Source organism: Wickerhamomyces ciferrii, contig 00068 (assembly GCF_000313485.1).
Source record: "Wickerhamomyces ciferrii WGS project CAIF00000000 data, strain NRRL Y-1031 F-60-10, contig 00068, whole genome shotgun sequence".
Taxonomy (NCBI): domain Eukaryota; kingdom Fungi; phylum Ascomycota; class Saccharomycetes; order Phaffomycetales; family Wickerhamomycetaceae; genus Hansenula; species Hansenula ciferrii.
The window spans coordinates 34875-49089 of NW_011887672.1; the positions used below are offsets into that span (position 1 = coordinate 34875).

At 32.0% G+C, this 14215-nt stretch overlaps 7 protein-coding genes across 7 annotated transcripts; 1 reads left to right on the forward strand and 6 right to left on the reverse strand.

Moving 5' to 3' along the window:
* Positions 1-180: 180 nt before the first annotated feature.
* On the reverse strand, positions 181-2166 carry AMO2 (primary-amine oxidase; the record flags this gene model as incomplete). Its single annotated transcript, XM_011276696.1, has 1 exon — positions 181-2166. The coding sequence occupies one exon, from the start codon at positions 2164-2166 to the stop codon at positions 181-183; it is 1986 nt and encodes a 661-aa protein (XP_011274998.1).
* Positions 2167-2908: 742 nt separating this feature from the next.
* Positions 2909-3313, reverse strand: SDD2 (Sdd2p; the record flags this gene model as incomplete). Its single annotated transcript, XM_011276697.1, has 2 exons — positions 2909-3137; positions 3213-3313. 2 exons carry the CDS (start codon positions 3311-3313, stop codon positions 2909-2911), a joined length of 330 nt encoding a protein of 109 aa, XP_011274999.1.
* Positions 3314-3565: 252 nt separating this feature from the next.
* HFL1 (Hfl1p) lies at positions 3566-5437 on the reverse strand (the record flags this gene model as incomplete). The annotated part of the gene is made up of 2 exons (XM_011276698.1): positions 3566-4971; positions 5383-5437. The coding sequence occupies 2 exons, from the start codon at positions 5435-5437 to the stop codon at positions 3566-3568; spliced, it is 1461 nt and encodes a 486-aa protein (XP_011275000.1).
* A 386-nt stretch (positions 5438-5823) lies between these two features.
* Positions 5824-7569, forward strand: BN7_2632 (uncharacterized protein; the record flags this gene model as incomplete). The annotated part of the gene is made up of 1 exon (XM_011276699.1): positions 5824-7569. The coding sequence occupies one exon, from the start codon at positions 5824-5826 to the stop codon at positions 7567-7569; it is 1746 nt and encodes a 581-aa protein (XP_011275001.1).
* A 77-nt stretch (positions 7570-7646) lies between these two features.
* On the reverse strand, positions 7647-9200 carry AIM23 (Aim23p; the record flags this gene model as incomplete). Its single annotated transcript, XM_011276700.1, has 1 exon — positions 7647-9200. The coding sequence occupies one exon, from the start codon at positions 9198-9200 to the stop codon at positions 7647-7649; it is 1554 nt and encodes a 517-aa protein (XP_011275002.1).
* Positions 9201-9455: 255 nt separating this feature from the next.
* Positions 9456-11555, reverse strand: BN7_2634 (Peptide-N4-(N-acetyl-beta-glucosaminyl)asparagineamidase A; the record flags this gene model as incomplete). The annotated part of the gene is made up of 1 exon (XM_011276701.1): positions 9456-11555. One exon carries the CDS (start codon positions 11553-11555, stop codon positions 9456-9458), a length of 2100 nt encoding a protein of 699 aa, XP_011275003.1.
* A 1381-nt stretch (positions 11556-12936) lies between these two features.
* Positions 12937-13962, reverse strand: BN7_2635 (Mitochondrial RNA-splicing protein MRS4; the record flags this gene model as incomplete). The annotated part of the gene is made up of 1 exon (XM_011276702.1): positions 12937-13962. One exon carries the CDS (start codon positions 13960-13962, stop codon positions 12937-12939), a length of 1026 nt encoding a protein of 341 aa, XP_011275004.1.
* Positions 13963-14215: the final 253 nt, after the last annotated feature.

Consider the following 14215-nt stretch of genomic DNA (forward strand, 5'->3'; position numbering starts at 1 on the left):
ACTCCATTTGAAGATTACCGGATTGGGTAATCGGGGGCTAGACGTGTTTTTACTGGATAATTAAATGCCACAAAGTCACAATCGTACAAATTAATATTCTACTGTTTACTTTTAATCTAAATATATAAGCCATTTTAATATACCAATTTATTATACAAATCGAACAATTGCTAACTAATATTAAAGTGTGGTTTTGCAACAAGACTTGTCACCAGAACTCTTCTCTTCAAAATACTTGGATTTGTTAAATGAATTAGTAGCTAATGGAACATCTAAAGCTGGATTTTTTTCAAAGAATGAAGATGGTGTAACTAAGAATTGCATGAAATCAGATGGCATAACTGGGAATTGTTCTGTAACTGGTGGATGTGTTAATGCTAAAGTTGGCCAGACAATTAAGTTTTTGTTTCTAATATCTTCTTCACCATTAGCCCATTTATATAACCCGGTATCTTCAGTACTTTGATTTGTTAAATCACCAGCTGCATAGTTTCTATCATCTTCATGTTTTGTAACCCAGAATTGTTGTGTAGAATATGTAGCTCTTTTGTAGTTATATGATTCAGGTCTAGCAATCAACATTTGTTTAGCTGGCATTTCAAATTTATAACCAACAGGTTTACCTGTAATTTTATTGATACTGTTTTCATTGATAACTTTATAAGCTCTATTTGTGAATGGTGATTGCTCAATATAACCAGATTTCTCCAAAATAGTTCTCTTTTGAACATAACCAACACCATATTTATTTAGTTTATCATCTAATTCCATTGGAACATAATCATCATAAACTGCAGTATTCTCATCACCATCCAATCTACAGTCAAATCTAAAAGATAATAAATGTTGATGATACGCAGCCATAACACCAGGGCCAACTTTAGTACCCCATGGAACATCAACACCATCATCAATTGGCATAGTAGATAAAATACCAGTAGCTCTAACTTGAACAGTAATTGCACCAGCTTGATCAAAAACAAAATTAACAATATATTCATAATTACCAACAGTAGCGATTGTTTGAACAACAAATTCTCTTCTTCTTGTGACAACAGCGTGGCTATTTCTATAGTTTAAATGTTTGTATAAAATACCATAATCTTGTTCATGCATACAAACTGTGTTTGTTAATAGCCAAGGTTCACCTTCACGATTAATACCTAAAGTATCTAAATATTTAATAACACCAAGACAATCACAACCTAAATTCAATTGATTTGCATTAACACCAAATCCAATATCACCAAGATCAAAAGCTTGTTTTCTATGATAAGGAGCTCTTGGATCACCATATGGAACAGTCATTTCATTTAATGACATTCTATAAAATAAAGAACGACCTTTAAAATAAACATCATAAATAGCAAAACCTTCACGAACGTTTGTAGAGACTCTGAATTCCCAACCTTGCCATTTTATTTTAGATCCTTCAACAGTGAATGAAGCACCTTCTGGTTGTTGAACAATTAAAGGTTTCAATGGTCTTTCCACTTCACCCGATAAAGAAGGATGATATTCAACAGGCTCAACTTGTTTCCATGGTTGAGTAGCAACTGTTTTCTCATCAACACCAGCAGGTAAATAATCCATTCTAACAAATTTTCCGGTTAATAATTCAATAACAGGAGAAAACTTAACAGGTAATGAATAATGGTTTGCATCTGGATGATCCAATTTTAGATACACATAACCTTGAACCAAAGGACGATCAATATCATCACTATCTGTACCATACATCCAGGTATCACAACAAACTTTGATATTGTCTGGTAAATTTAATTTGGCAATTTCAGCTTTGGTAGCTGGATTTTCCAATACAGCAATTTCAGTGTCTAATAGATCTTCTGGTAATAATGGACCAATAACACCTTTTTTCAAGATTGGTTCATTAGCAATAATATGACCATAAGTGACATTAACAAGCGCCTTATACAAGGGCATTTGACTATTCAAATAGTAATAGACAAAAGTCTTTCTTGGGATTTGAGGTAATGGTCTACCATTTTTTTCAGCATCAAGATATTTCAAAGCATCTTTCTTTGGTGGTTCTAATCTATCTAATTGAGTAAAGTGGATTTTGGCGTTTTTGTTCAAGTCTTTGACCAACTTTGTTGTTAATCTGATTTCTGCATCAGTGATTGAATCGAATGGATGTAGCGACATATTGTAGTTGTTTCTGGGGATTTGAGATAATGAGGTTTTTGAGTAATTGTTATCCCATGATGAATATTGACAATAACCAGCGTTTAAATACACAGCTAATATACGCCCACATCAAAATCTTATCAGAGTTAATACTTCCGGTTTTTTTGTGGATTAAAGTTTGGAGCGCGCTTAGCCAGATTTGTGTGCCGCTTATTTTGCTAAAAGAAGCATAGCGCGATCAAAGCCCATGATAAGATAATTGGAGAGGGAAGAGGGAAGGATCAACAAGTTTTTGAATGACGGATACGGATTTTGAAGATAAGATATCGAGCTTGTCGTTTGATCCGATGGACATTCCTTAAATGGAGGCGCTTGATTCTGGATATCTTGTGGTGGTTTGACTCTCAACTTAATTCAAGTATCTAGTACTACTGTAGTACTTCACTATAGTGCATTCTAGTACTATTAAAATTAATTATGAGTTTTCATAAGGCGCTTTCATGAAATTTCAAATATCTATATTTATACTAGTCTTCCGACCCGACTCTATAGCTGATCATAGCTACAAAATTATGTTATCAATAATAACCTATTAAATGACTGAAATATATTGTACAATAAATACTTATACGGTATACACCATTAATTAATCAAAGAAATCATCATCATCCTCATCATCATCTGCAATTTCTTTTCTTGAAAACTAAAATAATATTTCGTTAGTAAATATTTAATAATATATCATGGAATACTGTCAGATTCAACATACCACTATCTTTGTTTCATTTTGTTTGTTTTGATCTCTTGCAATACCATTCAAGATCTCCACTATACTTTCTTCATCTAATTTTCTTCTAATTTGACCAGATTGTGCCAATCTAATAATATATTGTTCAACAGCTTTAGCTCTATCTGGTCTAACTAAATTCACTCTTGATAATCTGGCACGTGCTTCTGGTTCCAAAACTTGATCTAATGCAGCAGATAAACTTTGTTCTCTAGCTCCTGGTTAGTATTTTATTCTTGAAGTTTTTTATGTTGGTGAAATATTTCAAATAACGTACTGTTGAGAAGCTTTTTCTTGTCCGCCGCTACCTTGACCAGCATTTTTCTGTAGCTCTTGTAAACGAGCAGCTCTAATAGCATTCAATTCAGAATCATCCATATTGTCTAATTATATTTTTATAGCCCTTTATTGCGACTCTGTAGACTTTCATTCAGATTCACACTGTTTGACACCAGTGAGAAGAAATTTCTAGATCAACAATATTCATCATAGTGGTGTTCGGGTTTGTATATAAACATAGGTACTTGAATTTCTACAAAGTTATATAAAATACCCATAAATAAATCGATTAACTCCTATAAAATCAATAAAGCAATATTCAGCAGCATAATCAGCAAGATGCCACTGTTTTCAAAATGACCTATTACTGTCAATACTCTGTCTTGCCATTGCTTCCTCTCTTAGTCTTTGTAATGCAGGTGAATATGTATATGCTTCTGTATCATAAATCACTGGATAATTCTTATCCCCATAAGGACAATTGGCTTTGGCGTCTGCGAATATTTGTTCATCTTGATCAAAATCTCTATCATTATCATCAGCCTCCTCTTCAATTGTGTTGTAATTATATATAGATTGTTGTGTTTGTTGATGTTGTATTAATTCATCTTCATTTTTGGAATCGACGGTCAATATAGAGTTCGGATAAAGGCCTCTGATTGATGCATGTGAAGATGTTATTGAGTTGGCCCTACTTTTCTTTTGTAACAATGGTGTTTTCAGATGAGGTAGTGGATTTCCTATAGAAGGGTTAGTTTTTGAGTTAGGTAACCAATATTTTTGTTTACCTGAATCTGTATATCTTAACCCATCATTTAATCTTGCCATTCTTGAGCTTGATGCAGGATGAGCAATTAATGCTTCAACAGAATCAAATTGTCTATAATCATATGAATCACCTGAGAATGTTGTTTTGAAATCATAAACTAAATCACCAATACCAAATGCATCCCTTATAGCAGCACCCACGGTTAATCTTGCACACCCTGGTAGAGTTCTCGCATTATATTCAGCGTATGAAAATGAATACCAGTGTCCGATGGCAAAACCAATCAATTCAATACATAATAATGCATTCTGTATAGCAAAACCTAAGGTATTATTTGAATCTGAATTTTCATTTCTCAAGACACCAAACCAACTGAGTAGTCCTAATAATACACCTTGCCAATAACTTGCAAAGATTATTAGTTTAACGCATAAGAATTTTCCCCATGGATTGAATGGTCTTAAATCACCATATAAACATTTCCAGAATAGCGCCAAATCGTATAGTGATACTGAAACACTGACGTTATAAATGAAGTTGATGATAAAGTAAGGATTAAAATATCCATTTGATCCTGAATTATAAAGATTAAATGCTTCAGTAATAGCAGTCAATGCACAAATTAACGGTTTTAACCAAACATATTGTAAGATACCTCTTTTGATTGTAAGCAATGTGAAAGGATCTGATATATCAACGGCTGGCAATATCAAACTGAAAGGCCAAGGTTGGGATACAGGTAACCTACCTGAAGTCAGTACCACTAATCTTCTTTCACCACCTAAAAGATGTGTTAATAATGAAAAGAATGTGTAAATGACAAAAGCTTCATAAATTTCTTTAAAAGGTTCAACAAATTTTGATAATGGGAACCATCTTAAAGAAATATAACACGTTATAGCAAATAAAGGAACAATTAATTGAATTCTAACAATTAGTCTTTGAACAAATGGTTTCCTATAATTTTTGAACTGAAGATATATTCCAACTATTGATATGAGAATGGAGATCAAACTACACAAACCACATATCTGAATAAACCAACTAGAAAAAGCAGGTTAGTATGAGAGTCAGTCAAAACGGAAGACATCATGAACATACATGGGTAGTAAGGGTTTGATCATTGTGAGCTTGGTGAATTGGAAACTTGGGATCCTAGTATCCTAGTATCGTATAGTTATTTATTTGTAGCTTGACAGGCTCTCTGGCATGTGAAGTGTTGTTTTTGCTTTTGTATGGAATTATCAATTCCGATTCCTTGACACCAAAACATCAAAATTCCGACTAATCCAGTAAAGTTAGATCAATACAAAATAAGCGCAAGAGCGCAAGGTATATCGGTGCTTGATAGATGATAGCATTTGGGTACTTTTCGCTTATGAATAAGTGTCCATTTTACTTATGAAATTGTTATGGCTCCTTACATGCTCCTTGGGCTTGCTTAATTTGACCATCGGTAGCGGTGTTGCGTGAGTATATGAATTTGATAGGCAAATGAGCATAAAACTAACTTTTATTAAGTATACATTTGACTTTGGCTTCTAGGATATTTCAAAATCTACCCGATGACGTGAAAGACTATGATACTTACTTTCTCGCCGGTGCTTTCTTCCCAGATGCATTCTACAATTGTGGTAATAATCCAAATGCCAGTGAGTTTGCCCATTGGCCTCCATATCTAGCCCACGCTATAGATTATTACAATCATAAGTACGGAAAGAGTTCGATAAACGAAGATGAAGATGGTTTCAAACTTAAAGCATTTTTGTATGGTATATTTACACACCAAGTTACTGACTCGTCATGGCACTCAATACGGCTGGACCAAGGATTATTAAAAATGTTAGCAGCTATGGATTTTGATGGTGATATAGAAAGTGCACATTCCTTTCTAGATACTGGTGGAGACTTCTTACATGTTCTCAAAATAAAAGATTATTCATTATATCAACTAGATTGGGAGTATCCAAAGAAAGAGGTTCTTGAAATTTTCAGAACGGCTGGTATTTATATACAAGAAACAACATTAAAATATTGTATGGCTAGTGGGCAAGCAGCTTTGAATACAGAGATAGCATTGGCGGACACCGCTGGTACTCCATATGTCAAAAGGTCACCACTACTAGATGATGTACTGGAAACATATTATCTCGGTGGGCTAGAAGAAATAACATCTTCAATCATTAGATGCTTACCAAATCTGAACTCATGGTTTACTAATGGAGTATCAAAAGATCCATGGTCACTTTGTGGTGCTATAATACCCGAATCAGTTAGTTTCAGCTCCAATATTATCAAGACAGAAGGTACGTTCTTAACACCAATGATATCCTTATCAAACTTTGGATCTTCTTTGACTTTTGGTGAAAAATTATTGAATAATGCACCTGCATTTGCTGTTGGTGCACCAAATGAAGAAGGGTCAGGATCAGTATACGTTATGGCATTGAGTGAATTCGAACAAGGAATAAGTACAATTGAAAATTTCAAGCTGTTACCAAATATTCCTAGAAAACCTTTTGAAACTGCTCATAGATTTGGATCTGGTGTTTATAAGTATTCATTATTAGGTCAGGATTTTTTACTCGTTACAGAACCGGGAACTTCAACAATACATCTTTTCTCAGGAAATACCAAACTATTGACAATCAGTGACTTCACTTCATCATCAAGTTATGGGTCTCGTGGTAGAAAGCAAGAAGGCGTATCAATCGAAACTTATGATTTTGATGGTGACAACATACCAGATATAATTATCAGCTCTCCCCATAGTGACGACGGTGCACCACAAAGGGGATTTATACAGATTTTATCAGGTAAACGTCTCTCGTTGTTTTTGTTAGAAGGTAGACTTGGGAGTATAATTGATATGGATGAATTAATCTACAACAAGTTATATTTACCAAAACTTTATAAACTAAAAAGTGGATATGAACAATTCGGTACGAAAGTTGCAGTAAGCAGAGATCTGATATTTACAAGTGCTTCTGGATTAGGTATAGTGCTTCTTTTCGATCATGATGGTGTTTTCAAACATTCAATATTCTTGGATAAGATAGATGGTCTTCCTATTAAAAGAAAAACATCTGAAGAATCTCATAGATTTGGGTCTAATTTCATTAAAGTTGTTGAATATGAGGGACAAGAGTACCTTATAGTTGGTGCACATGCGTATTCGGAAGGAACATGTATTTCATGTGGTGCTGTATACGCCTACAAAATTCAAGGTTCTAATATAAAATTCATCAACAAGGTAACATTAGACATTTCATCAAAACACTCATTTGCCAAATTTGGTTATAATATGGTTATTCAAGATGAGGATTTATACATTTCAGCTCCAAGATATTTAGCATATGGTGCAATTTTCAAAATCGAATTCACGAAATTGTTTAATCCTGATCATGCTCGTACAATTTTGAAAGACATAGCATTTGGTAATGAAGGTGGTGATTATATTGGATATGGTCATTCTTTAACCTCAACTTACGGAAAGCTTATCGTGGGAGCCCCATATTATAATTATCAAAGATCAATTTCAGATCCTGCAAAACTTATAGGTGGTGTCATCGTTTACGAAATTTAACGAAATCATTACTAGATATGTATATTATGTACAAGTATGAATTTGTAATGTATGTACGTTTACTATCATTTGTCTCATTAGTTTTCTATGGATTGTAAGAATTCAGCAGCTCTTTTCTTTTTTTCTTCTTCTTTAGCTTTTTTTTTCTCTAATCTTTGTCTTTCTTTTTCTTGTCTCGCTAATTTTTTAGCATCTTTATCATTTTTAACATCTCCTTTCTTATCACTTTGTTTTTCAAGTGGTGTTGCAGTTATTGAAATACGTTTTGAAAGTTGACCTTTAACTTCTATTGTTGCCTTTTCGTTGAAAATTAACTTAATTTGATCTAAAACTTTATTTCTTCTTCTCTCTTCTAAATCATTTAATTGAATCTCTTCTTCAATTTCTTCCATTTCATCAATTTCAGCATCTTCATCAATTTCTTTATCTTTGATATCATCATCAAAAACACGTCTATTCATTCCTCTTTTTTCACCAATAACAATCTGGAGTTTATGACCTTTACTTAAATGACCATTAATTTCATTTGTCTTTTGATTATCTAAATCACTTTGAGAAATTTCCCAAGTAACTTTAACATGTTTAACATTTTGATCTTTTCTTTTACTTACTTTAGTTCTACCAAATTGTTCAGTTAATTCTTTTGCACGTTCATCAGAAAATTGTTTAATCTTGGAAACTCTTTCAAAATATTTAATGACTGCAATTTTTTCTTTAGTTATTTCATCTTCTTGAATATTAACAATACCCATAACTTTCCCCTGTGGTACTATATCAAAGTATCTTAATATTGTACTATCTTCAATATCACCATTTTCAGAAATAAATTTAATATTACCTTCTGGGTGTGTTTCATAAACAGTTTTCAATACTTGATTCATATAATCTTTCTCTAAATCCGTACCATATTCCCATTTTGGTATCTCTGGTTCTTGTGGTTCATTTCTTCTCCATGGTTTTGATTGTTTTGTATCATTACGTTGGAAATCATTTCTATTATTTTGATTGAATCTAGGAGAATTTCTAATATTATCGTTTCCTCTTTCAAAGTTTTGAAATCTTCTTGGTTGATTATCTTGATTAGTACCAAGATTTCCTCTGATATTATCATTTCTATCAAATGTTCGATTTTTACCATTTGAAGCTGGGCTCTTATTAGCACCACTCAAAAAACTAGAAAATGCCGCTAAATCATCAGCTGGATTTGAGTTTGTATTATTATTTTGTGCTCTTGGGATATCACCAGTATTGAATCTTGGTTTATCTTGACCTGATCTTTGAATGTCATCTCTTTTATTGTTGAATCTATTATTGTTGAATCTATTATTATTGAATCTATCACTACTGAATCTATCATTATTGAATCTATTATTATTATTTTTGTTGTTATTGTCACGCTTTGGCTTGGAATCCAGATTTTTTTCACCAACACCAGATAGAAGCCCTTTCATGACATCTTTATTAAAACCAGAGGTATCTTGTTTATCATTTCTAGATCTTGATGTGGTTGATCTTGGTTTATTCTTGTTGTTATTGAGCTGAGCAGCGAATGCTTCGAATGGATTGGACTTTGTAGATTGCATTCTCCGACTCACATCTCGAGTCGTTTGATTTAACACTGGTCTGAACATTTTAACAGTTAATAAGCTTGAATGTATGGACTTCGTTATAGTTTGATGAACCAGGTTGATTAGGCGTTGGTTAAGTTTGGAGTTGATTTTTTTTCACCGACCCAAAAATCTCGGAACTAAGTAGTAGGAACTATTAGATCACTTATAGAAGAACTACATTTTGCAATTTATCACTTGAAAAAAACAAATCACATTATATTATATATCAAAAGATAATTATATACCTAATTATCATCCATTAAATCTGTACACTGGTCAATGGCGACTACCTATATTAGGCAAAGGACCATCAAATCCATTTATACTTTCCCTAACAACATTCTTTCTAGATTCCATTGTTTCTTGATGAGTCTTCAAAGATCTTAATAAATATTGAGCCAAGTCTGAAGAAAGTTCATCATTTTTAACCAATCTTTGAATTTCTTGAACAATCATTTGAAATTCTGAAGCATCGACTGATTCAATACTTTCTAAGGCTTGGTTGTTAAAATCAGATTCAGATGTATTAACAAGTGAACCATTAATAGCAATAACATGATCTTTTACATGAACTTTTGGGAAAGGTTCCTTTAAATGAGCAGTATAGTTTTGTTCAGTACTACCAAATCCATGATTCCCCTTTGGAGATAATGTAAAACTTGAAGTACCATTTTGAACAGATTTAACATGATAAACTCTTTGATCATCAATTTTAATATCATTTTGATAAGCATGAGTAATATTAACATCATAAGAGATATCATAATTAATAACAGGTTCAGTTAATAAAGTTATATATAATGGGAAAACCTTTGATTTTGTTAATTTAGCAATTACTTCATCATCTTTAATAATTTCAGATTTAAATCCATTTGAAGTAACTGATGTGACTAATTGAGAATCACCATAATTACTATAAGCTTGGAAATTTGTAAAGCTTGCATCTGAAATTGTATGTAATTTAATTGGTAATTGAGTACCATTGAATAAATTAAAAGTTAAATTACTGAAAATTTCAGATGAATGTTTTGAAACAACAGTTTGAAATAAATTTGAAGGTGAAGTACCAATTGCAAATGCTTTATAACTTGATGAATTATCAAAACGTTCAACTTCACCAAAACTTGATTCAATTTCACTGGATTCCCAATGTAATAAATCAACAGCTGTGATCCAATTTTGTGCAACTTTACCAAGTTCTTCACCATTTGTAATTTCAATTTCTAATTTCCCACCATTTTCCCATAAGTTTGGTAAAAATGAAGTTAAATCAATTTCTAAAGGTTTAATATCAAATGCATTAACACCAATTATTGGTTTCCATAAAGATGGTGAAATCCCACCTGAAAAAATTATTGGTTCTGGTGCAGTAGAACTGATCTTAATACCATCTAAATAAACATTAACCACACGAACTGGACCATGACCTAATAAACTATGACCATGATTTGAAAATTTATTCTTGTATTGATCCAATACATTTGAATACCAAAATTCTTCAGCTGCATTACCTGATGTGTATAAATTTAATTTTAAATTTGTTGTATTTGAATTAATAATTGGAATTGTAAAATCTAATTTATCACTTGGATAATATAATAATGGAGTTTTATTTGGTTTCACATTATGAATTTTGGAAATCCTTTGAGCAGGTCTATTTGAAATTTGGAAATATGAAGCAGGATCAGTTAAATCTATATGTTCTTTTTGATAATAATACAAGATGGATAAAGTTGTATTGAAAGCTCCATTTAAATTACCTCTAACCAAATTATCCAATTGGAAAGTGACATCAATTTCATCTTTTTGGAAAAGACTTAAATATTTAGAAACATCTTTTGAAGATTCTGAATAAACTAAACTATTACCTGGTTCCACAGTGGAAGTTCTCCACACAGGAATATCATCAATGAAAACATGAGCTAATCTATCATATTGAACACCATCAACCCAAGTTTCCAAATTAAGAACAACTCGATTGAATTTTGATGAATCAATATCAGGTTTAAAACTTGTTTTAGCTGGAACACCCCAAGAGTTACCAAAACTATGATTCAATATAGTTTGTTGATGAATTAGATCATCATAAATAATTGGTAATTGAATTTCAAAAGTTTTAGTATAATCTTTCTCAAAATTTGAATTAGGTGTTATACTAATATCATTATGATTATCGACAAGTTCATTAAATTCATGGTTATTATTATGACAATTCATTTGGAAAACACCTCTATACCATAATGTAATAATACCCATTATAAAGAATGGTAAATAAAATTTCTTCATTAAAGCATCTTTTTTCTTCAATTGTTGTTGTAACACCGCATCATTCTGAACAGGACCAGCCTCTTTCTCATCAATGTATTCACCACTCATCTTGCAAACTAGTTACTCCCTTAATTAGCTTACAAGTGATGATGATAAAGTATAAAATTCAATTCCCTTTATCTCCATATATAATGTGTAATTTTTACACACCTTTCACCTATCTACAGAATTCGCGGGCGGTGTGGTGGCCCTACCAGTTTTCCGCCAAACGCCACTGGGCTGTTCTGCCAATTCAAAGTGTGCCCTCCTTTGGCTCTTTGGCCTGGTGGGTAGACTGTCCCATTAAAGTCTGTATTTACCTGCCTACAAAAGGAGGATTCTCTTTGGAGTAGACTCAGTAGACAAACACAACGCAGGTGGGAAATTCGGTGGTTCGCACTGTCCAACTTGGGCAGAGAGTACTTGTGATTCTCTGTCTAGATCTCTTGAGAGATTCCTGGCGTGGAAACGCTTGGGTGTTGCCATAAGAAATCAAACCAGTCTAGGCTGGTTATGGGAGGCTTCACGGGCAGTTGGTCCACTTACTATTCAGTGGTGGGCTGTTGAGTGCAATATACAGACTGTGACTTGTTCATAGAACCCGATACCGATTATTTTAGTGGGACATCTTTCTTTTTATCTTTTTGTCATATTCATACTAGCTAGACTTTAGTGTTTTGGTGTTTTGGTGATATTCTGGTGATTTGTGGTTCAAATTCGCTGAAAATAATTGAGATTTAAACCTTGATCATACCTTCAGAACCCATATCATCAACGACAAAACCAACCACAATGAAGTTACCAAGTATAAGAAGAATATTTCAATCGTTCAGAACAGAAGAAGAAGAAAAATCATATTCCAGAAAAGCATTCTTCAACTTATTAGGATTCCTTGGTTCATGTGTATTGTTTTCATTTGTTGCTCAAAAATTAGCTAAACAACCAAATGAATTAGTTAGAGTTGCCAAAGCAGTTGCACTAACAAATGCTATTCAAAGTTAATCAACAAGAGTGATCTACAATTTTGGTAATATCATTATTATACTATTATATTGAAAAACGATGATCTATGTACATTCATTAGAGTACTATATAAAAGAACTATTTTTAAAAAACAATATATGGGTCATTAAAAAGACTTTTGGAAAACTTGAAGAAAACACATAAAAAATGGGAAAATAAAAGATAAAATGATGATAAAACGTTTGATATGATCTTTATTTTCATTAGAAGTTGATAAATGGAAAAACACTCAGTTTTGATGGGGTTTGGTATATATGCAAATTAAAATTTAATCAGAATACAAATGATATAGAATCTGATTCATGAAAAAATGTTTAATGTTTGATGTTTGATGAATTGTTTTGTTTTCATAAATTCATTAGTTGATGTTTTGAAACTAGAGATGAAACACAATTACTTGATAAAAATATTAAATTGTAGTTCTTTCTTAATCAAGTAAAAAATGTTTAGCCATTTCATAAGCAGTCCAAGAAATTGCAGTTGATGGAACATTTGCAATAATTCTTGGTTTTAAACCTCTCCAAAATCCAGACATACCATTTAGTTGATAAATAGTTCTTGCAGCTTTTGTTAAAGTGTTTGAATTTCTAACATCAATATTTTTGGATTCACCTCTAATTTGTAATAAAGTCTTTATACAATCTAATGGAGTTGTTAATGCAGCACCTGTAGCACCAGATAATGCACCACAAAAACAATGTACTATTGGATCATAATTATTTTGTGGATTAAATAATTTTGTTGAACTTTCATAAATCATAAAATTTAATGCAGCAAATGGTATATTCATACTTATTGTTGTTGGATAAGAATAATAAAAACTCTTGAAACCTTCATTTTTATACATAAATTTTGCCAATTGAAACATAGAATTTGAATGATTTGATGAACCTAATTGCATTCTTTGTTTTAAAGTATCAAATGGATTCATTAATGCATCTGCTGCAACTGTAGCACATGACCCAGCAAATGCAGTTTTAATTGGATGATGATTTGTTTGATTTTCATCATCAATTAAATTTTTCTTGACATATTCATAAGTTGCAAAATAAACAGCATGTGCAGGACCAGCACCTAAAACCATTGAATTAATACCTCTCCAAAGTGCCATTGAACCTTCAGTAGAACTAATTCTCGTTATAGCATTTAAGACACCAGTATAAACAGTTGTAGTATTAAAAGATTGCATACGAGTTTTAATTGCATCAACTGGGAACATTATTGAATGTTCCATTATACCAGCAAATGCTCCCGCAGCTAATTGAGCACCTAATGTTGCAGTTTCAGGTAATGCTTCATAATCAATTTCTATTGAATCATTATTATTATTATTATTTATTAAGTTATTTTGAATTTTGGTATTATTATTATTGATTGTTGCTTCATTTGAATTTGTTGGAGGAGTTGGTGGTGGCATTTGAAATATTTTTGATGTTTCTGTTGATAATGGCATTTATGAATTCTTTTGATATATATGATTGATAATTAAACTAAAACTTGTTATATTTCTTTTAGTTTAATAGTTTTTGATGTATTATAGATCTTTTTTTTTTATTTAGTTTGAATGATGGTATATGAAATATCGGAAATCTTAATGGGACGTAATTATAGTGAAATGTTCAATATTTTGGGGAATGGTATGGAATGGTATGAATTGTATATGAAAGTAATGAAAGATTTGATGAAAGACGAATTCAATTTGATGA